The sequence below is a fragment of the Sitophilus oryzae genome, unplaced genomic scaffold, assembly GCF_002938485.1.
Source record: "Sitophilus oryzae breed Bouriz unplaced genomic scaffold, Soryzae_2.0 scaffold_857_pilon_pilon, whole genome shotgun sequence".
Taxonomy (NCBI): domain Eukaryota; kingdom Metazoa; phylum Arthropoda; class Insecta; order Coleoptera; family Curculionidae; genus Sitophilus; species Sitophilus oryzae.
This window is the reverse complement of record NW_022147480.1, coordinates 766,706-789,009: the sequence shown is the minus strand read 5'-3', so window position 1 is coordinate 789,009 and position 22,304 is coordinate 766,706. Positions and strand designations below refer to the sequence as shown.

General features: G+C 31.4%; 1 protein-coding gene across 1 annotated transcript in view; it reads left to right on the top strand.

Moving 5' to 3' along the window:
• LOC115889906 (glutamate receptor ionotropic, NMDA 2B) overlaps nt 1-22,304 on the top strand; it is a 285,735-nt gene that overhangs the window by 261,881 nt on the left and 1,550 nt on the right. Inside the window, exons 14-16 of the mRNA XM_030909998.1 lie at nt 1,002-1,170; nt 10,532-10,591; nt 20,241-20,324. Of these exons, the coding sequence (XP_030765858.1) occupies nt 1,002-1,170; nt 10,532-10,591; nt 20,241-20,324 (313 nt within the window). The remainder of the gene's footprint in view (nt 1-1,001; nt 1,171-10,531; nt 10,592-20,240; nt 20,325-22,304) is intronic.

Sequence of the window (22,304 nt, the reverse complement as noted above, 5' to 3'; positions counted from 1 at the left end):
GGAAGGCCAAGGGTAGAAACTAATTTAATCGGTTTGGACAAGGTCTTAGAATATTTAAATGGATCCAAAGATGATGTGTGCTAATTTTCGTTGAATGATCTTTACGCCAAATTCAAAGTGTTTGACAAATGAGGACTTTTAGTATGTTAATCAGGGTTACTAAGGCTAACTATTTTCAATGGTCGCAGCTTTCTAAAAAATTTTGCAAATTCAAAATTATTTGCACTGGCCTATTTCGTTGAAACGAATGAATGCAACTAAACACACCCATAGCAACGCCATTCATGGCAGACATGATTTAACTTATCATTTATCTTTTTTTGGGAAATCTTAAACAAATTTGCTTTTTCGAATTTCGATCACCTTTTTCATGCTAATACCCCACCGTGGGCCGTATAAGAGGATTGAGTATACATAACAATCGACAAAACGCAGACGTATGTTGATGTTGAGTGGTCGGTTACATAATAACAGGAGTAAGCTTAAAGCTTTATTTTCATGCGCCCGTTATCCGATGATATGATGGTCCGACGACGCTCTGATTGGTTTGGTTTGGATTATTCCTAATCTTAAATTGAAAACCGCGTTTCGCTAGGTACTGTAATTTTGGAGTTACGATTTTTTTAAATTTTTAACCCCCTCCCATACCCCCTTACCAACCCCCCACCCCCACCAAAAACTAATGGCCAGATTCTCGATTGCCACAATATTTTTATGCCAAATTTGGTTAAAATCGGTTAAGCGGTTTTTGAGTTATCGTATTACAGATATTTTGTATTTAGGTCATTTATGACACAAATAACTCATTTTGAGTGAAATTAAAAAACTTTTCTTTTGGCGATATTAATAGCCTACCATACCTGTTGGTATGGTCGGCTAAACATATAATCTTTATATGTATGGAACCCTAGGAGGGCGAATCACTTGTACGTTTTTTTAATAAAATTAAAATTTTGTCCAACCCTAGTTAACTCTAACTTCCAGATTTTTTTTTGAACTAGGTGCAGTGTACGAAGCTCAAGACATCCTGAAAAACCACAGATGTAGAGATCCAATCTGCGATACACATCTGTGGAAGGTGAAGCGTGAACTAGATGTAGCGCAGATGCGAATCAAACAGCTGGAAAAAGAAATGGAGGTGCATGGTATCAAACCTCCTCCCTGCAAACGGTAAGGAGGTAGAGAAAGCATGATTAAAAATAGCCTTCCTCACATCAAAATATCCAAAAAGAGAAAAATATAATATATAAAATTAAAAGAAGTAAATTCTGATATTAAATAACGTATAATCGAAAAAAACGGCGTCAAAGATTGCTGGGGAATAACAATCGATGATAATTTTGGTGAGGTGAATCTTATTTACTAAAAATTGACATAAAACTTGTCAAAAATTAACACTAACTATTATTAGACGTTTCTAGACTACAAAATAGACACAAATCTATTTCCAAAAATTATTTTTCTCGAGTTTTAAACTATACCATTTAAAAACCATTTTTACTCAATATAAAAATAAATAATAATGTTTTTAAGGGTCTATTACGCTGTACTGTTTCTGTACTTGTTGCTCTCAGGGGTCGGGTAAAAGGTGTGTGGCCGAAGGAAATATATATTATATTTCAGAAATCTGCCTAAGACTTAGCCCGATCCTGTCTTGCTAACCCACACCCAAAATTCCAAACACACGTGCTTTGATTAAGGTTTGCAGAGTTTCGGAATTTGTCATAAAATAGCGAGCAATTTGTTACAAAACCATATAAATTATATATCACTGTAATCACAAAACTTCAGTCTATTTCCGTATTGTAACGGAATTTTAAATTATATCTTTATTTTCGAGAAAATTTAGTCCAAACATAAGGAATATTTTGTTGATGTTTGACCGTCAAAATCTTAAAAATAAAGTTGTCTAAAAATGTGCTACAATACGGATATAGTATAATCCTTTATCTTTAATTTCCTCCTTCATTTGTGTAAAAATACCTTGCCAGTTTTACATAAAACCAGAGATATGGAAGTGGGAGAATGAGCTTCGACGAGTGCGCATCCAAATTTTTGTCGACAGCAAGATGGCAGACATCTTGCAGGTCTCGCTGTCACTTCCCCTCTTTAATTGACATCTGTTTGTTTTTTTTTTTTTTTCGTTTGTGTTGTTATCTAGTTAAAATTTATTATTATCTCAATTATTCTAAACACTAATTCAAAAAGGCTTGTTGTATATTGTCATTCATTCTAACAAAGCTAATACGCCGGGAAAAATGATTAGTTTTCATGTGTAAGTTTATACAACATAATCGTGTTTACAGATGATCCAAAACTGTTTATTTTTAGTTTTCCTAAAGGCGATTTGTAAAAATCATGATTGAAATTGGGAATGGTCAAAAACCAAGTGTGATGTGGCCATTTGAAGAGGATGTTTTTATTACATGTGGAGGAAGAAGATACTTAGAATCAATGTTCGTGCTTCTGTAAAACAGTGCACTCTTATAGTGTCCACGAAAGCACCAGGATTGTCAATCCCATGTTTTGAAATAGATAAAATACAGGCCAAAGTATTACAGTTGAGAAGAAACTATTTTTTCTTAAAATTTTTTTCTTAAAATTCTGAGATCATATAATCTAATTTTCTTAATAATAAATTAGGTATATGTATGTTGTACATACAGAATTTTGTTATGGACAAATAAGGATCGGCACGCTTCTTTTGTGCAAAAAATAAATGATTTTTTCTAGTATTAAGACAAACCATAATGTGTTTTACAAACTTACCGGTAACAGTTTTTTTTTATAATAAAATATTTAGGAATAATTTGGGTTGCTTATCAATATATTAATGACTTGAATTTTGACAAATTGAATTTGTATCAAAATAATTTTACGAAATATAAAATTGATGTTCTATTTACAAGATTTAGAGTTTTTATTGTCGACAAAAACCAGGATAAATACTAATAATAATATCCTTAATAAAATCACTGATGTTTATGTATTATGAAAATATTTGTTGGAGGACATGTTATGTAACAGTTTTTGTAACACAATTTGAAGGGATGAATAAAAAAAATAAAACAAAAACATATTTTTTTCTAGGTTTATATTAAAAATACAAGGTAATCATCAAAAATAATTATGAACCAAATGTTTTATGAATCTACAACTTGAACAAAAAGTTGTTTAGAACAATTTTTACCAAATTTGCAAATATTATAAATTGAAACGTAGTACAAGTAAACATGAAATAATTGTAAATACTTATTTAATGGCATTTCGAGTGTTTAACGACTAAGAAAAGTTCATCTGTCCGTAGCGTCTTTTGTCAGAATATTCGTATATTTAGTGTATTATATACCAATATTGTACGCAGTTTTGAAACTGATGATAATTAAATAAATCATATTAATGTTATCTAACCATAATAAATGATAGAATTTCACTAAATTTAAATTGCCCCCCGTATGGTTGAAAACAGCAAATTGATATTTGATTACTTATAGATTACCACTAATGACCTCTAAATACTTAGATGTCATTGATTACCACCTATATACAAAATGACACGGAGACCTGGAATATGGCGCCCAACTTGATTATACCTTCTGCGCATGTTGACGCTCATTCTCTATCCCTTCTATTTCTCTGCATAAAACGCTAAAAGCCGAACGCTTATTTTGTTACTTTTTCGGAATAGTGAAATGGACTCTTAAAACCAACCTGCAGTAAACGCCGCTAAAAAATAAAGAAGAGTACGGGCCAAGTAATGAGTCTAGAGATTGATCTCCCCAAAATTATGATGGATTGTTATACCACAGCCGTTTTTTTTTCGATCGTGTGGCACTTTTTTAATAAAAAAAAATCCTTATAATTTTAGGACTTTTAAAAAAACTCATTTTTTAATGTCAAATATTTGTTTCTTTTTATTTAACAATTTCACGCATTATAAAATTGTTTGGTCGTACAAAAATATATATAAAAAAACTATCTTAAGACTAGACAATCAAAAGTAAAGTAAATAAAATAAAATTTGAATAAACATCCCTAAAGCTTTAGAAAAGCTTTTGTCTATAGTCTGTTCAACGACAGGATTCCTGACAGTGACAATTGTGTATGTCATTTTAATTCACAGTCAAATTGTATTTTCTGTCATTTTTTGAATGTTATCTGTCTAAATCTTCCCTGATTCGTAACACAGACTATATATTGATTTATATGGCTCTATTATATCGCCATAATTCGGCTTTGTAGAGCTAGTGGCACGCTTTAATCGTAAAATAGGCACAAACGCTTGCTTATATAGTGCAACAAAACGTTTCGCAGCTTAGAGCCAAACTGCTTCAAAACGGATACACAAAGTTTAACTAAAGTCTTATCTAATATCACACTCTTATGTAAAAAAATGTGTGTGCACGATGTGTGCATATATGAAGTAAAACTTCTTACTAACAGCTATTAAATTAATAAATTAAGGGATTGGACATGTTTGCAAAAGCAATAAATTAAAAATTAATAAATAAATAACACGGCATTTTGCAAAAAGACTAGGCTAGATTATAAAACGGCGCGTTTTTTAACAAAAGAAGGATATTTTACCAAAGAGCCTATCTGTTTTCAGTCGTTTTGCAAAATGCCTAATGAAGACTAGTCAGAATGCAGAAAAACATTTTACGTGGGATTGGTATAACCACAGAATATCTAGCTACGCAACAGAAGCCTCGTTACACGTATAAAATCGTAGGTATCAAAAGGAGATAGGCTTTTAAAGCCTGTCTCCAAATCAGATATTTTGATGCGGTAGTTTCGCTATTACATAATAGAGGGCAATAAATTTAAAAGAAAACAGTTTTCTACAAACGAAATTTAAAAGAATTTTATGCAGTGTTGCCATTGTGTAATTCATATTGTAATACTTCCTTATAAAGCCTACCTTCAAATTTGCTACATCATTTAAACATATTAAAATAGATCAGAGCTCTTTTTTCAAACTTTTAGGTATTTAACTTGCCATGTTGGTTGGAGTTAAATCTTACGAGCTGAATTACAATCACTTTGTGAAGTTTGATTGTAATTGAATTTCCTGGCGTTCGATTGGACTTATACTTTGGTATAGTAAGTATTCGGTGACATTGTAATATGATGGTACTATGATGCATATAAACTGGTACCTTAATATAGTACCATATTACGATACCGCTTCCTCAAGTTCGATTGGGCTCATATTTGATTATACTTGCGTATTTTTGATGACATTGCAATATTATGGTACCATGAAGTACATCAAGAGGTACCATAATGTAGTGCCATATTACGATACCATTTCCTGGCGTTCGATTGATCTTAGACTTTGTATACTACGTGTGTTCGGTGACATTGTAATATGATGGTACTACATTATGCATATAAAGTGGTACCTTCTATAGTACCATATTATGATACCACTTTCTGACGTTCGATTGGGCTCATATTTGATTATACTTGCGTATTTTTTATGACATTGCAATATTATGGTACCATGAAGCATATCAAGGGGAACCATAATGTAGTGCCATATTACGATACCATTTCCTGGCGTTTGATTGGGCTTAAACTTTGTATGCTCTGTATGTATGCTTTGTTTCTCTATGAATAATTCATAATAACATAACTTAGAATGAAAAAAATATATACAGGGTGGTCCGAACTGTATTCCGGAAACTTCGGCAGCATATTCTGCAGATAAAAATAGGTAAAAAAGTTCGTATAAATGTATGTCCTAAAATGCTTAGTTTCGGAGATACAGGGTGTAGAAGTTACATTTTTATTTCGATTTTTTTCCAAATAATTTCTGCAGTAACGTCCATATTTGGATTAAAATTGGTGTCTGGAAGTTTTTTGACATGAGAAATTTGATTTTGATATCAATATGACTCCTACTAGTAGAGGGCGCCACCTGCCACCGTACCTCTATAGTGAGTAAAAAAATATACATTTACAACACTTTTTACATAAAAAAGGTCTCTTGGTAAAAATCGCTGCGAGTAATGGTTTTTGAGATATTTGGAATCGAAATTATCAATAGCTGTCATCACTGACATAAATTAAATATGTTGACTAAATAGTTATTAGACTGAAATTATAAATTTGAAATGTTTTTGTGACCAAAGTTCAATAGAAACTGTTTTATCATCATTTTTTGCAGAAAAATTTATCATTAATTAAAAAAAAATTAAAATTTCCCAAATTTATTATATCAGTGAAATAACTATCTACTCAACGTGTTTATTTTTCGTCAATAATGGCATGTATTGACTACTTTCATTCTAAATATCTTGAGAACGGTTGCTCGTAACGATTTTTACAAAGAGATATTTTTTACGTAAAAAATCATAGAGATGTACATTTTTTCCTTCGGTAGTTTTATACAGGCACGGACAAAAAGTTATTACGCTTCAAAACAGTTAAAACACATGTAGGTGGCGCTCTCTACCAGTAGGAGTCATATTGATATCAAAATCAAATTTCTCATGTCAAAAAACTCCCAGACACCAATTTTCATCTAAATATTGACGTTACTTCAGAAATTATTTGGAAAAAATCCCTGCATTTTAGCTTCCCATATGCCTTTTACTGGTATGTCGTTGTTGATTCTGATCAAATGTCCATACCACCTAAGCTGACATTGCTCAATTTTATTCAGGATCGAATCTACTTTTAGTTCCTCTCTTATAAAGCTGTTCCTTAGTCTACCTTTCCTTGTTACCCCAAGTACTCTTCGAGATATAACATCTCCATTCTTTGGATCTTACTCTTCAATCTTTTAGTTAATACCCAACTTTCACAGCCAAAAATCAACGTCGCGTCGGTATGAATGATGTGTTGTATACACTCATCTTCACTGCTCTCGAGATTTCTTTTTTATTTAAGAAACTGTTCTTAATGGCTTGATACAAGCGAGACGTGTTGCCGATTCTTTCGATGATTTCCGTCTCTTGTTCTCCTGTGCTACTGATGTTCACTCCCAAATATTTGTATGAATCGACTTCAAATTGATGTCATTTATCTCTATATTCATATTGACTTCTGTTTTACCTAAAATCATAACTTTTGTTTTAATCTCATTGATTTTTAGATTTCTCTCTCCAAGAGCTTCCAGCCAGATATCTAAATTTCTTTTCAGTTCTTTTTCGCTGTTAGCTAAAATTGCCAAGTCATCTGCAAATGCACATTCTTTTATCCAAATTGGTTGTAGATTTCTATGACCGGCGTATACTCTTGTAACAGCTGCACTTGTATCTTTTATTATGTCATCCATAACTAAATTAAACAGGGCCGGGCTGAGGACTCCACCCTGTCTCAGCCCTTCATTTGCGGTAAAAATTTCCGAAACCACATTGTCTGTTCTTACATAGTTCCTTGTGTTTTTGTTTGTAAATTCATTTTATTCTAAAAGAACGCAAAGTTCTACAAAGAAGCAGCCCTGTACACAGAATCGAAGTACAGGGTGAGTCAACGATAGAGTAAAGTCCATTATCTCATTTGTTTCAAGGTTTACAAAAAAACGTTTAATATAAAAGCTATGGGGATGGTTAAGATACACATTTTAAAATTATTATAGAGTATACAAGGTGCTTCAAAAAAGTGTGGCGGTTATAACATATGTTTTTTTAAATGCAACTCTCTATTTTTTATTTAATTTTTAGATTCTGCGTAAAATTTCATAACTTTTTTATGTGTAATGTCATATATCTAAAATTAGTAGTTTTTGTAATATTTCAATTTATTTAAACAAATGTTAAATTGCAGTGTGGTAAAAAATTGTCAGTGGTGCCATTGTTTCTGAAGTTGGAGTACTAAAATTTGGTAGGAGAGTTTTATAGAGATGAAAAAAAAAGATATATGTAAAGATATTTTAGTTAAATGATATTGGGTGTCCAAAATATATTTCTGAACTTCAACTACTTAAAATTAAAAAATCTCAAATTTTTTAAATAGGACACCCTATATATTATCATTTTTTCTGATAGATTTTACAAAACTTTTCGACTTTTATTAAGTATGTCATATCCCTATTTTTAATAGTTTGCGATTTATTCCCATTTTTTCTATTTTTACCCATATTTTTAATACAATTACTCTATAAAATCATACTTTCCATGACAAAACAAAACTATTTATTACTTACCTTTAACAAGTAGCTTCATAACTAGTTACAATTGCAGGTATTAGTTAAAATTAATTAACTTTACCCAAATAAACTAAATCGCAGTAGTAAATTTCTTGGTGTATTTCTATATTATGAAACTTGGGATTTTTCGTCGGGGCGAATAGCCACATATTAGGGTAATACTAGATTTCCTAATTTCTGAAGATTACTGATATAGGAATTTTCTTCGACATACAGTAAAGTTTTTTCTCGTAGTAATTCTGGTTTATATAATTTATTTGGTACTGCCGCGAAACCGTCCCAATTACACACTGAAGATGTTTTCTAGATAATATACATCTATTCTTATAGTAGTTAGCAAAGTACTATAATATAATATATAGTACTGAATCAAAAAATGTGGTTTTCTAGGCTTGTCCGTGTATATCACTCACATTGACTAATTAATTTCAAGAAAATCTGTAACTATTATCTCTACCATTTATACTTATTACAACAAATTAAACTAAAATACAAGTTTTGGTCTTAACTTGCTTAACAGACATGAAATTGTGATAATTATTACTTTTTGTCATGGCAACTATGATGTTATAGCGCAATTGTACTAAAAATATGGGTAAAAATAGAAAAAATTGGAATAAATCGCAAACTAATAAAAATAGGTATATGACATTCTTAATAAAAGTTGAAGACTATTGTAAAATCTATGAGAAAAAATGATAATATATAGGGTGTATCATTTAAAAAAATTGAAATTCCTTAATTTTAAGTAGTTGAAATTCATAAATATATTTTGAACATCCTGTAACATCTAACTAAAATATCTTTACATAGTTTTTTTTCTATATCTCTATAAAATTCTCCTACTAAATTTTAGTTGTCCAACTTCAGAATCAATGCCATCATTGACAATTTTTTATCGCTTTACGCAGAATCTAAAAATAAAATAAAAAATAGGGTGATGCATTTAAAAAAACATATGTTATATTCGCCACACTTTTTTGAAGCACCCTGTATACTGTATAATAATTTTAAAATGTGTATCTTAACCATCTCTATAACTTTTATATTTAATATTTTTTTGTAAACCTCGAAACAAATGAGATAATGGACTTTACTCTATAGTTGACTCACCCTGTACAGAGTATAATAATTAAATGAGATATTAATATTAAGGTTTTAATATATTTTGTATTTAAAATTATGTTATTTATAATTAAAATTTATGAAATAGGATTCAAGTTGTTTTAAACATAATGAAATTTTGACATAAATAACTATTGTTTTTGTATCGGAAAATAAGGGGTATTTTTATTAAAGAGTAAATTACTCAATATGATTATGCTCATAGCAGACTAAACTTTGGTCATTTTTAGGATTCCGTACCTAAAGGTTAAAAACGGGAACCCTATTACTAAGACTTCGCCGTCCGTCCGTCCGTCACAAAGGTCTATCTTATGAACCGTTACAGCTAGACAGTTGAAATTTTTACAGATAATGTATCTATGTCGCCGCTATAAGAACTAATACTAAGAACAGAATTAAATAAATGTTTATAAATAAAAAAGTACTTTTACTAAACATTATCTTTTAAGTAAGAATTTTACATAGAATTTTTCAAGTCCTCGGTGGCCGCATGGTTATAGCGTTAGGACTTTACGCTGCTATGACGTTGAAGCCGTAGTAAGGCAGGTTCGAATCCTAGTCAAGGCGAGTTTTTTTAATCGCTTTTTTTTATTTTTACATATTTATTGTTGATAAATACAATTTTTAGTAATGTGTTTCTTCATTTTTTTTAAATTACTTATACGCGCATTCAAAATTTCAGCTAAATCGGAAAAAAGTTTGTAATAATATAGTGTTTAGTGTTGGGGTATAGATAATGAATGGTACGGAATGGTAATTCGTGCGCGAGTCCGATTCGTACTTGACCAATTTTTTAATCTGCCTAATTTTTCATTTGGCATTTTCTAAAATCACTGAAAACAAGGAGTCTTTTGCAGAAGTGTACAGAAAATATCATCATTGTTTAATATGCCTAATTCTGATTAGGCTTTTTGCAAAGTGACAGAAAATAGATAATAGGCTTTGTGTAAAAAGCCGTCGTTTTATAATATGCCTAGTCTTTTTGCAAAAAGCTGGATTATTCAATTTTTAGTCAAGGTTTCTCGCTTTATACTAACTAACTGAAGAAACATACAGGTGATAAAAGAAAAACGTGTTAAAAAATAAGCACATCTTTGCTCTCCATTAACCTACTGCTTTAATCTTTATTCTGAGACTATCACTAACAAGCACGGTACCGTAGATATAGCTCTGCACCTTTTATCTGTATGTCTGATCACTGACGTTTTTTTCTTATCTTTTTTATTACGATTAATCTTGAATGGGTAGGCGTCGGCGTAACACTGGTAACTGCATCACCTCCTGTGTGGGCTCGTCCAAATCACCTGAGTAAGTTTACGACTTACCCCCGTAGACTAGTGCACGATCAGTTAAAGACTTACCCCCGTAGACAGTGTTCGACCAACCAGCTTTCGTTGTTTAGTGTTCTAGCGTTAGGGGAAGTGCATGGAGCATGTTGTTTAGATAGAGATTTTTTTTTGTTACGAATTTGTGTTTGATTTAACAAACAATTTTTGCATGCTAATTTAATATATAGGGTGGTTCGAACTGTATTCCGGAAATTTCGGCAGCATATTCTGCAGATAAAAATAAATAAAAAAGTTCGTGGAAATGTATGTCCTAAAACTTAGTTTCGGAGATACAGGGCGTAGAAGTTTCATTTTTATTTTGATTTTTTCCAAATAGTTTATGAAATAATGTCATTATTTGGATGAAAATTGGTGTCTGGAAGTTTTTTGAGATGAGAATTTTGATTTTGATGTCAATATGACTCCCACTTGTAGAGGGCGCCATCTACTTATCTTTTAATTGGTTTGAAGTGTAATAACTTTTCGGCCGGACCTGTATAAAACTACTGAGTAAAAAAATCTAATTATGATAATAATAAAAAAATTAAATCCAAGTAAACTTCTACACTGTGTAACTCCGAAACTAAGCACTTTAGGACATACATTTATACGAACTTTTTTACTTATTTTTATTTGCAGAATATGCTGACGAAATTTCCGGAAACCCTATACATCGATTATAATCAAAATCCCTTCTTGAAATTTACTAGTCACCAAAAAACAAGAATAATTTAAAACTTTTTTTCCCACTCTTTTTATAATTCCAAACATCTTCCCAGCATATATCGCAAAGCCAGATGCTAGCCAAGCAACTGGCTATTTCAACTCTTCCGTTAGTGTCAGCCATTTCATGGAGAACTTTAAAAACTAAGAACTTTTAAAAGAACCTTAAAAAATAAATAAAAAACTTTCGTCCCAGTAAAAATTATTGCTGCTGCGATGAGATTTGGAAAAACTCTGCTGAAATTTTTATTTCTAAAGTTCCAGCTATATAAAAACAGTCAGAGCGGGGTCTTTTATTTTATATTACTACTGTAAAGTGATGATATTTTATAGAGAAAGAGACATATATGTAGATCTGATAAAAATGTTATTGCTCTTGGATGTTTTATCTTGATTTTTTTGCATTTTGTGATATGGTTATACAGGGTGTCGCAGAAATAAGTGCCAGTATTTTGAGGGGTGATAGATCTCGTTAAAAGAAACATATTTTCTCTTTATCGTTTTTCAAATAAATCTAAAATAACGGAGTTATTTTACTTTGAAAATTTCCAAAAAATTGTTTCCAAACCAAACGAAAATTTTGAGAACCACTGGATCTTTTCTGGATTTTCTTTCTTGTAAATTTAATCTAATACATATGTTGCCATATTATCAAGAAATTATGTTTTTTTAACAAAAAACTAAAAAAAATCCAAAAAATTTTTCAAAAAATTTCTAATTTTCAAACATTTTTTTCGCGAAAAAACCTCATAGACGTGTTTCTGGGGTTGAACTATACTACCAGTTAAAATACTTGCACTTATTTCTGGTACACCCTGTATAGACTTAACGAGTATAAACAAGCATGTATAATGTATATATTTGTATATGTTAAATAATAAATTATTGCATAAAAAAACTACATAGAAATAAAATAAGAAAATTTAATAGTATAGCTACATTTTTTCTAACGTTTATAATCATAAGTTATTAACGAATAGCAATAAACTTGAAATTATTATGAATTGCTCCAAATGCCCCAATATTTGTATTTGTTCAGCCTTTGAGGGTTTTTTTTGTTTAACATTTTATACTTTTTGAACGGAAATTTTAATATACAGGGTGTTTCAAAACAAATGCGAAAAACTTTAGGGGGTGATTCCTTGTTCAAAATAAAGGGTAGTTTGCTTTATAAACGTTGGGTCAAAAGTCAACCATTAGGGAGATATCGCGGTACAAAGATGGCGGAAAAATAATGTTTTTATTTTTTATCTTGAAAACGAAAAGAGATAGACAATGAAATTTTATGGAAGCATTACTGTTATGAAAACAAACTTTCTGGTAATTTTTTCTTTTTTTTTAAATGAGTGGAAGGGGTTGAAATAAACTACCCCTACAATTCTTGTTAACAAAATTTAAAGAAAAATCTTATCAAACACATGCAAAAAAATTAATTTGGTTTGGTTTGGTTTGGCATTACATGTCAGGACAAAAAACATTTTTAGATTAAGAATCTAGTGATAATAACGATAATAATAATCATCTAGATAATAACGTATTGCAGTAGAGTAATGTCAAATAAAATAATATTAGGAACATCCAAAAAAAGTAACAGCGGCCGACTAGATTTTTCCTAAAAAATTACAGCAGCCCACTAGATTCTTTATCAGAAAATGTTTTTTGTCCTGGCATGTAATGCTTTACATTTTATTTTTTAATTTCAAATCGGTGAGTTTTATCAAAAAAATACAAGAGATAAAAAGTTTCTAAACAAACTAAACTATCCAAATTAATTTTTTTGCATGTGTTTGATAAGATTTTTCTTTAAATTTCGTTAACAAGAATGATAGGGGTAGTTTATTTCAACCCCTTCCACTCATTTTAAAAAAGTGAAAAAATTACCAGAAAGTGTGTTTTCATAACAGTAATGCTTCCATAAAATTTTATTAGTCTATCTCTTTTCGTTTTCAACGAGGTTTTCAAGATAAAAAATAAAAACATTATTTTTCCGCCATCTTTGTACCGCGATATCTCCCTAATGGTTGACTTTTGACCCAACGTTTATGAAGCAAACTACCCTTTATTTTGAACAAGGAATGCTGAACCCTGAAGTTTTTCGCATTTGTTTTGAAACACCCTGTATATTCCAACAATGGGTTGTGCCTTATAGGCCAGTCAAATAAGATTTATTTAAATTTGCAAAAAAGTGTTGGAAAACTAATTATTGATTTGATCTGTTCATTTGACGCGGAAGAGAAGTTTTCTAGGTTTCTTAGGAAACTTTTACACCCTGCATCCGGTGTAGAAGTTTCATTTTTATTTCGATTTTTTCCAAAGAATTTCTGAAGTAACGTCAATAGTTGGATGAAAATTGGTGTCTAAGAATTTTTGACATGAAAAAATTGATTTTGATGCCAATATAACTCCTATTTGTAAGGGGCGCCACCTATATGTGTTTTAACTGTTTTGAACTTTGAATAAGAAGACTAAGGAAGGATCATAATGCTATCCATGTATTCATGCATGGTGGGCGGAAAAAGGACTCTAGGGTGGGGATCCTTGACAGTTCTGTTTGACGATTCATTTGACACATTTGAATTTGATTTGAAATTTTGTGGATTTGTCAGTCTTTACGGAGCTTATTTTATGTTATTTATTATTTATTCTACTACTGATAGTTGTATAATTAAGGTAGTAAATCTAGATGGAAATTGTAGCAGAATCCTGAATCCACAACGGGAAATTTAAATTTCAGTTAGTCTGACTAGCCCGGCACCGAATATGTCCTTGGTTGGCAACAATGAATTGAGGTCCATACCTCAAAAATCTAAATCTAAATCTCTATCGAAAAAAAATAGTAATAATATGATTAAATCCCGATGTCCTATACCATTCTTCCACTTCACGTCGTTCCTTCCAATTTTTGAGTCGATTTTTACTGATGGCTACGGAAAATTCAATCGGGATTTTCTTGTGGCAAAGACGGATGACGGAAAACCCGGTCCCGATCGCTTTTCCCGGCTTAACTTAGTTAGAAAACGGCGGAAAATGAAAGGAAAGATAAAGGAAATATCGACGGTCGGGATGAAAATTTAATTGTGAAATATTTTTGAAATAGCTTGGAACGGAAAAGAGTGGAAAATTTAGTTGATTTTCGTTTAAAACCGTAGAAGAAGATTCTTTTATATTTCCTTTATCCACTGAGTACGGTTTTGTAAAGACTGTTCTGTGATCGTTCACCGTTACGTCATCATTAGTTGTCAAATATGAGTTTTAGGGTGTGTCTGAGATCAGTTCATATTGTTTCGAATATTTTAAGTGCGTTCTCTAGACCATATATACTTACGTGGATAAGTAAATCATTATGAAAACTGTCGCAAACATATCAACGACTTCCATTTATCTTCTTTTTTTTTGTTGCACACGCGGTGCAACTCTATCTATCCTTGTAGAGAACCTATCGTCCGCGCGCCAAATTTGAACATTTATTTTAAAAATTTAATCTGTAAAATGCTTATATTTCAACAATAAATTGGACTTTTACTGTCACAAAAATTAAATTATATAAAAAATACATTTAGCCACTCCGTATGAATATCAATATTCTTAGGAAATCTAACCAGAAAGTATGCATGTGGTTTAATATAAATAAAAAAACAACTGAATACTTTACTTGCTTATGAAAAGATAATTCGGGGACCGTTATATTAGAACTTCCACACACCAAACACTTTCTAGTCATTTTTACGAGCATTTAGAAAGTCCAACGAAAAAAATAGAAATATAGTTGCACAAACTTAAAATTAACTTCTCACTGAACACACTTGCATCCTTGGCTATATAAAAGCGATCGATAAAAGAGTAATTAATATAATTTTTAAAATAAAAACGCAAAAAACAAGCGTCGTTACACAATGGAAATAAGATTATGACCAGAGAATATACCTAGCTAGAAAAAGAATGGACTCTGCCATACTGAAAAATGGTCCTACAGAAGTGGCGCCATCTATTGAGTAGGGCTTGTTATAAATAGATCGAAGCGCGGGCTTTTTAAATGAGCGTATTTATTGAATTTTACTCTAAAATATATATAATTAAATTTGATTATTAAATCATATTTTTTACACAAATTCAACAATACTAATAACAAGTATCGTTGTGATGTGTAAAAAATAAGATTTAACAGTATAATTTATACAATTATTAAATAAAATTAATAAGCCAAATATGTGAAATATTATTTATTATTTAAAGTTTTTATTTATAAGTCAAATATTTAAACATCGTTTATTATAATAAAACAAGACCAACGTAATACGCCCAAAGCTTTGTAAATGGAGTAAATATAAATAGGTACTTAAATGATGGCAAAAATAAAAGACTTACATGATATTTTTAGGGCCACAAAAACAAAAGGAATTGTCTAATTAAAACATGATTAAAACACATATAACAAATTATAGTTTGAAAAACATTTTGATAATCATTTATTTGATAATATTATGATTAGCGCTATGACAACGACAATATTTTTTGAGAATTTGACAATAATATGACAATGGGCGTTGGAAACTATGGAAACTACAAAAAAATTCTCATTTAACCCCATCTGGCAATAACTAGTAGCAACTTCTTAACCTAAAAATTAATTGCACTACCACCTAGTGGCTAGGGCTGGAACTGTTTTATTTGAGATTTCCGTGGAAACGGTGGAACCGCTTTTGCTATTTCACTTTCCCGCCCCTGATTATGACAATATGATGACAATGAAAAGTTGGTTTCCATAACAATGTATAATTTGTATTTTCTAAACCGTATAAAATTGTGATTATTTTGGATATACGTGCAACTTTTAATGCGCATGGGCAAAGTAAGGTCTTCGAGAAAGACAAACCTATTGAACGTTTCATAAGTGCAATAAAGAAGGTTTGAAAATGGCATGTCGTGATGTTGGAGACATATTTTTTAATGCTAAACTTATGGCGTTGATTTATCCACGTCAGTATATATGATCCAGGATATCAATGCGTCAAAATTCGTGACTTGATATGTGTTATACGTCGATACTAGTTTTGTACCTTTTGTTAACATTTTAATAGGTTTTTTTCGTAATTAATTAGGATGATACTTACATACACCATAGGCGTAGTCAAAACAATTATCAAAAAATCTAAATATTGCTTCAAACAGCTAGGTTAAGAAAAATATGTGCCACGGCACTGTTTGGTGACATCGGCACAATTTGCTCTCGGATGTTATTTGTCCTTGGATTCCTTAGTCATTGGTGTCAGTACATATAAAGTTCGTGATGTATTATTTCTGGTAGGTAGTTTTATTTAAAGGGTGCCCGGTGGCGTAGAGGTACAGGCTCTCGTCTACCAATCTAAAGGTTGTGGGTTCGAATCCCACACCCGGCATTTCATCAGCCGACTATTTTTATTAAAATAAAAATAGTTTGGGTACCTAGGTCGACTCAACCTTAAATGAGTACTTGGGATTCACAATCCTGAGGTTCATAGGCGGTTGAAGCGTAGTGCTAGCCACATTACCTTCCTTGTATACCGAACGGCTCTAGTATAGCAAGCTGTACCTTGCTACTCCCAAGGCGTTAGTTAAACGCTATACACGGGAGCTACTATTATTATTAGTTTTATTTATCGATATCCCTAAATATGTTTTAGACTTTTTCTAGTTCATTTGTGAATTATACCGTACGATCGAAAAAAACGGCGTCAAAGACGGCTGGGGAATGATAATAAATGATAATTTTGGCAAGGCTAATCTCTAGACATCATTTACTAAGAATTGACATAAAACTTGTCAAAATTAACACTAATTATAGAGAGATTAAAAAAGGATAGTACAATTCCAGACACACAATTTTATTTTCCAAAATTATTTTTTCCCGAATTTTAAACTACACCATTTAAAAATAATTTTTATTCAATATAAAAGTGAATAAACCTTCTTAAACCCAACTGGCAGTAAGCGCCATAAAAATACAGAAGTACGGGCCAAGTAAATGTCGTCTAGGGCTTGACCTCGCCAAAATTATCATCGATTATCATTTCCCAGCCGTCTTTGACGCGGTTTTTTTTTTCGATCGTATGGTATACCCTCTATTTTTTTTATTCTCTTCAAATTTTAACTAAAATGACTGGGCTATGAGTTGGCGTTTAGTCATTTTAACAAGTGGAGGTTTTTTTAAGAGTTTTTCTTTTCTGTAGAAACGAGATGAGGCTTATTTACGCTAATTTATAATTAAATTCGAAATTGAACGTAAACTTTCCAGTCGACTCTGGAATTAATTATAGAGAAGTTTTAAATTGAACGACCAACCCGACGACTGACGCCTCTTTTTCTGGTGTTATTTCCACGGCCGACTTCGATGTTTAATTAAAATTCGATTACTTCGAATAGTAATGGAATGGACGCTTTAGGTTGCGACGACCTTTAAACAGTTCAGGGCAATTTAAAAACTGACAATTTTCAGTTAATTGATAGAACAAAAATAAGTAAATACTGCACTATACAGGGTGGCGCCTCTCATACGCCGCAGAGGCTTCAAGGAGAACGACACTTTGTATTGAAATGAAATTTTGTGAGTTCTGCAGGGTGTCCCCAAAAATGTTACATATCAAAGATGTGTTTTTTTTGTAATGGAACACCCTGTATATTAATTGATTTTCGGATTCTGGGAGAAAAATAAAGATGACTTTTATAAGAAAAGTATATGACTAAAATGTAAGGTTTTTGACATATTTAACATTTTCTAGAAATAAAGAACAATTTTTTAAATTACAATAAAAGCTACCTAAATTGGAATTTACCCGGTATAGCCTAATATGTAGTTAAATGAACTATTGTACTTTAAATCAAATTAAAACTTGATTCAAATAGTTATACAGGGTGAGACAAAATTAATATTGAACCACCCTTAAAAGAATGTTACTCTCTTATTTTAAATGGAACACCCAGTATATTATTCCGATATTCAATGGAGAATTCATGTCTCTTCACAATACTATTAAGGTCGCCTACCCCTCAGACAAAGATTTTCCTAGATATTTTCATTTACATGATTTTATCTGAGTAGATCTTTGTTATTTGATAAAATCTAGGTGGCTGTGATATGTCTGACGTTACTTCAACATAGCTGTCTAATTAGTTCAACTTTAACAACTAGTTATCATTTTGTGTCAGTTAAAACAATAAACAGATTTCTCAGAAATATGCAAACTTATTGCAAAAAATGCAAATTTATCCTACATCAGAGAGAATTGATATGATTCTATTAGTTGGTGAATGCTTAAATGCTCCTGATCTTATCTATCTGGTTTTTTTTTGGGATATGTTAAAGACAGTGTTTACAAAACTCGACCAACATGAGAGAAATTATTGTAGCTGCTTTTCGAGATAGAACTCCACATATGCCTTTTAAAATGAAAAGATCCTTTTGAAAAGGCAATCATTTTATGCAGTTAACAGAAAAGGAAGCATTTTGAGCATTTGATTTCATCTAGCTAATTTTTGTCAGTATAGGTTTATATCTAGCTTTAATTCTGTAATAATTAAAATATGTTTTAAACATGTATCTTTTTATTACCGTTGAGTATTTTACTCTACAATCTTTAATTTTTGTTAAATTAACAAAAGGTATATCACACAGCCATCCTAGATTTTTTCAAATACTAGAGATCTACTGACACTAAATCATTAAAATTAAAATATCTAGGAATTTCTTTGTCTGAACCTGAATAATATTTTGAAGATATATAAATTCCCCACTGAACACCGGAAAATATACTGGGTGTTCCATTTAAAATAAAGGAGTAACCTTGCTTTTAAAAGTGACTAATGTTCCATATTAATTTGTCTGACCCTGTATAACTTTTTGGGTCAAATTTCAATTTGGCTTAACATACAATGGTTACTGTAATTAAATATCAGGCTATACAAGGTCAACTAAAATTTAGGTAGCTGTTATCGAAATTTAAAATTTACTCTTCATTTTCACAAAATGTGAAATATGTCAAAATCCTTAGATTTTAGGTATATGCTTCTTTAATAAAACTCACCTTTATTTTTTCCCTAGAATCCGAAAATCAATTAAGATATAGGGTGTTCCATTAGAAAAACACAACTTTAATATGTAACTTTTTTTGGGGACACCCTGTATAATTCAATATATTTTTATAAAATGGTTTCAGATAACATACATATGCTGCCAAAATTTAATTTCGATATAAACTACCGTTCTCCTTAGAGCTTCCGCGGCGTATGAAAGGCGCCACCCTGTATATTCAACTAGCAAAATGAAATGTTATATCACAAGTTATATCACAGTGTGATATAACTCGTAAGTAAAAGGTAGCTATAACTAGAGATTACCTGTCACTGTAACTAAAAGGAACTCACGTACAGCTGTTATTGTCAAAATATTGAATTTATTTTTAGACGCTTAAATTACATTGAACAGTTAGAAATACTAAAATCTGTTAAAAACGAAAATAATGTTAACGACCAACAAGGATTTCTAAACACATTTTTTATTACCCCTATTGTAAACTCTCTGAACCCACCCCCATAGCAAATATATATATAGTTACAGTGTAGTTAGACGATTAGTTCTTAAAAAACTCTTGAAAAAGGCCTAACAAGCCGAAACATATATGTAGAGTTAAAGTCACTCTTATTAAAAGTTTTTTGAAACATCTAAAAGCGTGCTTTATTAAAATACTAATATTTCAACGATGTTTCACAAGGAACCAACCACAGCTTCAGTAGAATTTATTTCTGACAAAATTTTCGATATTACCTATGGGTTTTTATGTATACTATACCGATGCTAAATATTTTTTTATAAAATATTCGCGACATGATTGAAGCAAAACAGTAAAACTTGAATAATTTAATATTGTTTATAGCATCGTAGTTTCTGGAGAGCAGGCAAGGACACGTCTAAGAAGCTTGGATCCCGATGACAGTGGGAGTTGTTCAGACATAAATGGGTAGGTCATATTGTTTGGATTGCACGATTAATATAGTTGTTTGTTAACTAGTTTTTTGTCCTTGTATTCCTATAGTTCACTTAGTTTTAATAGGTATTTATACAAGTAAATAATCAAGTTTTCTTTAATTGGGTTAGGGCTCAAAATAAAAAAAATATAACATTTTAGTGTAGACATCATTATTCTCTAAAGGTGCGTACTCACTAGAGCATTTTGGTCCGAACGAACCAAGCGAGCCGAGCGCGCACAGACGAACTCGATAGGAAAAGATCGCGATGTTCAGAGTGCTTGTTGCGTTCGCTGTGTTCCCACGTTCAGTTGTATTTAATTTTTATTCGCGCTTTGAATCTCTAGGTTACCGTTCTGCATCGAGTGTGTTAATGGACCCGGAAGATGCTATTATCGCTGCTGGTGCTTTTTTCGATATACAAAACATTACTATTCCATTAAAAAAACAAGCTTTATTGTTATATTCGTTATAATTTGTGTAAATGTACGTTTTCCCGTTCCAATAGTTTTTTTCCTTTCGCCTTCTCCCTTCTAAAAGTTGCCAGAAGACTTTCAATTTTTTGTTCTCTGCTTCTCCAGAAGCACATCCCATGATCTCATCTGTCTGCCTCCATGCATCAAACTTCTAAACTTTATTATAGTATAACTAGCGTGTACCCGCGACTTCGTTCGCGTCGAATTAATCATTTGTAATGGTGATGACAAAGCAAAGCAAGAATTTCCATTAACATACAAACTGGATAAAATTTTCTCACATTTATGTCAGCATGAGAAAAAACAATATGGCGATATTATTATATAACCTGGTAATATTTGAGGGGTAGTTTCATCTCGTTGGAATTTGACTTTCCGTTTGCCAAAAATAAGCTTTTTACGTCAAGCAGTTTAAGCAGAATCGTGGTTAAGAAATTACCCAACTTTTTGAACACCCTGTATGATTTTTTAAAAAATTTCAAACTATGTAAAAAAAAGCAAATAAATTATGCTTGTCCAAGCGTTTTCCCGAAATACTAACCGTTTTTTAAATAACAAATATTGTAATATTTGAGGGGCGTTTTCACCCTCTTGGAATTTGAGATTCGAGAAACCCCCCCTTATCGGACCTCTACACCCCACAGTCAATCCGTTTGCCAAAAATCAGCTTTAAACGTCAAGCAGTTTAAGCAGAATCGTTATTACTCAATGGTCATATTTAATGAAACACCCTGTATAAATATAAAATAAAAAATCTTAAAATATATAAAACAACAAAATGAAATATACGTGCTTAAGAGTTTTTCCGAAAATCTCACCGGTTTTTAAATAAAAAATATTTTAATATTTGAGGGATAGTTTCACCCCCTTAGAATTCGAGTTTCGAAAAATCCCTTCTTATCGAACCTCTACACCCTAAAGTCAATCGTTTTTCCAAAAATCAGCTTTTTACGTCAAGCGCTTTAAGCAGGATCGTGATTAATCAATGACCAGATTTTTCGAAACACCCTGTATACATTTTTAAAAAATCTGAAAATATGTAAAGAAACAAAATAAAATATACGTGTTTAAGCGTTTTTTCGAAAACTTGACCGTTTTTTAAATAAAAAATATTGTAATATTTGAGGGGTGGTTTCACCCTCTTGGAACTGGAATTTCGAAAAATCCCTTCTTATCGAACCTCTACACCCTAGAATCAACCTGTATGCCAAAATTGAGCTTCTTACGTTGAGTGGTTTGAGCAGGATCGTGATTAATCAGTATGTCAGTCACTTAAGGATTTTATATATTAGTATAGATTCATCCTTTGGATTTCAAAGCACTGGATATTGTTCATAAATGTCTATTAACTGAAGGCACTTTTCTCTATTCCACTCCATTTCGTTTGAGCAAAGAAAAAGCAAAACAATGAACATTTTTAGCCGCGAATGCTCCGAATAGGACGAACACCATGAACGTAACGAACCTCCGTACCCACTGAACAACGCATCCCCTTTG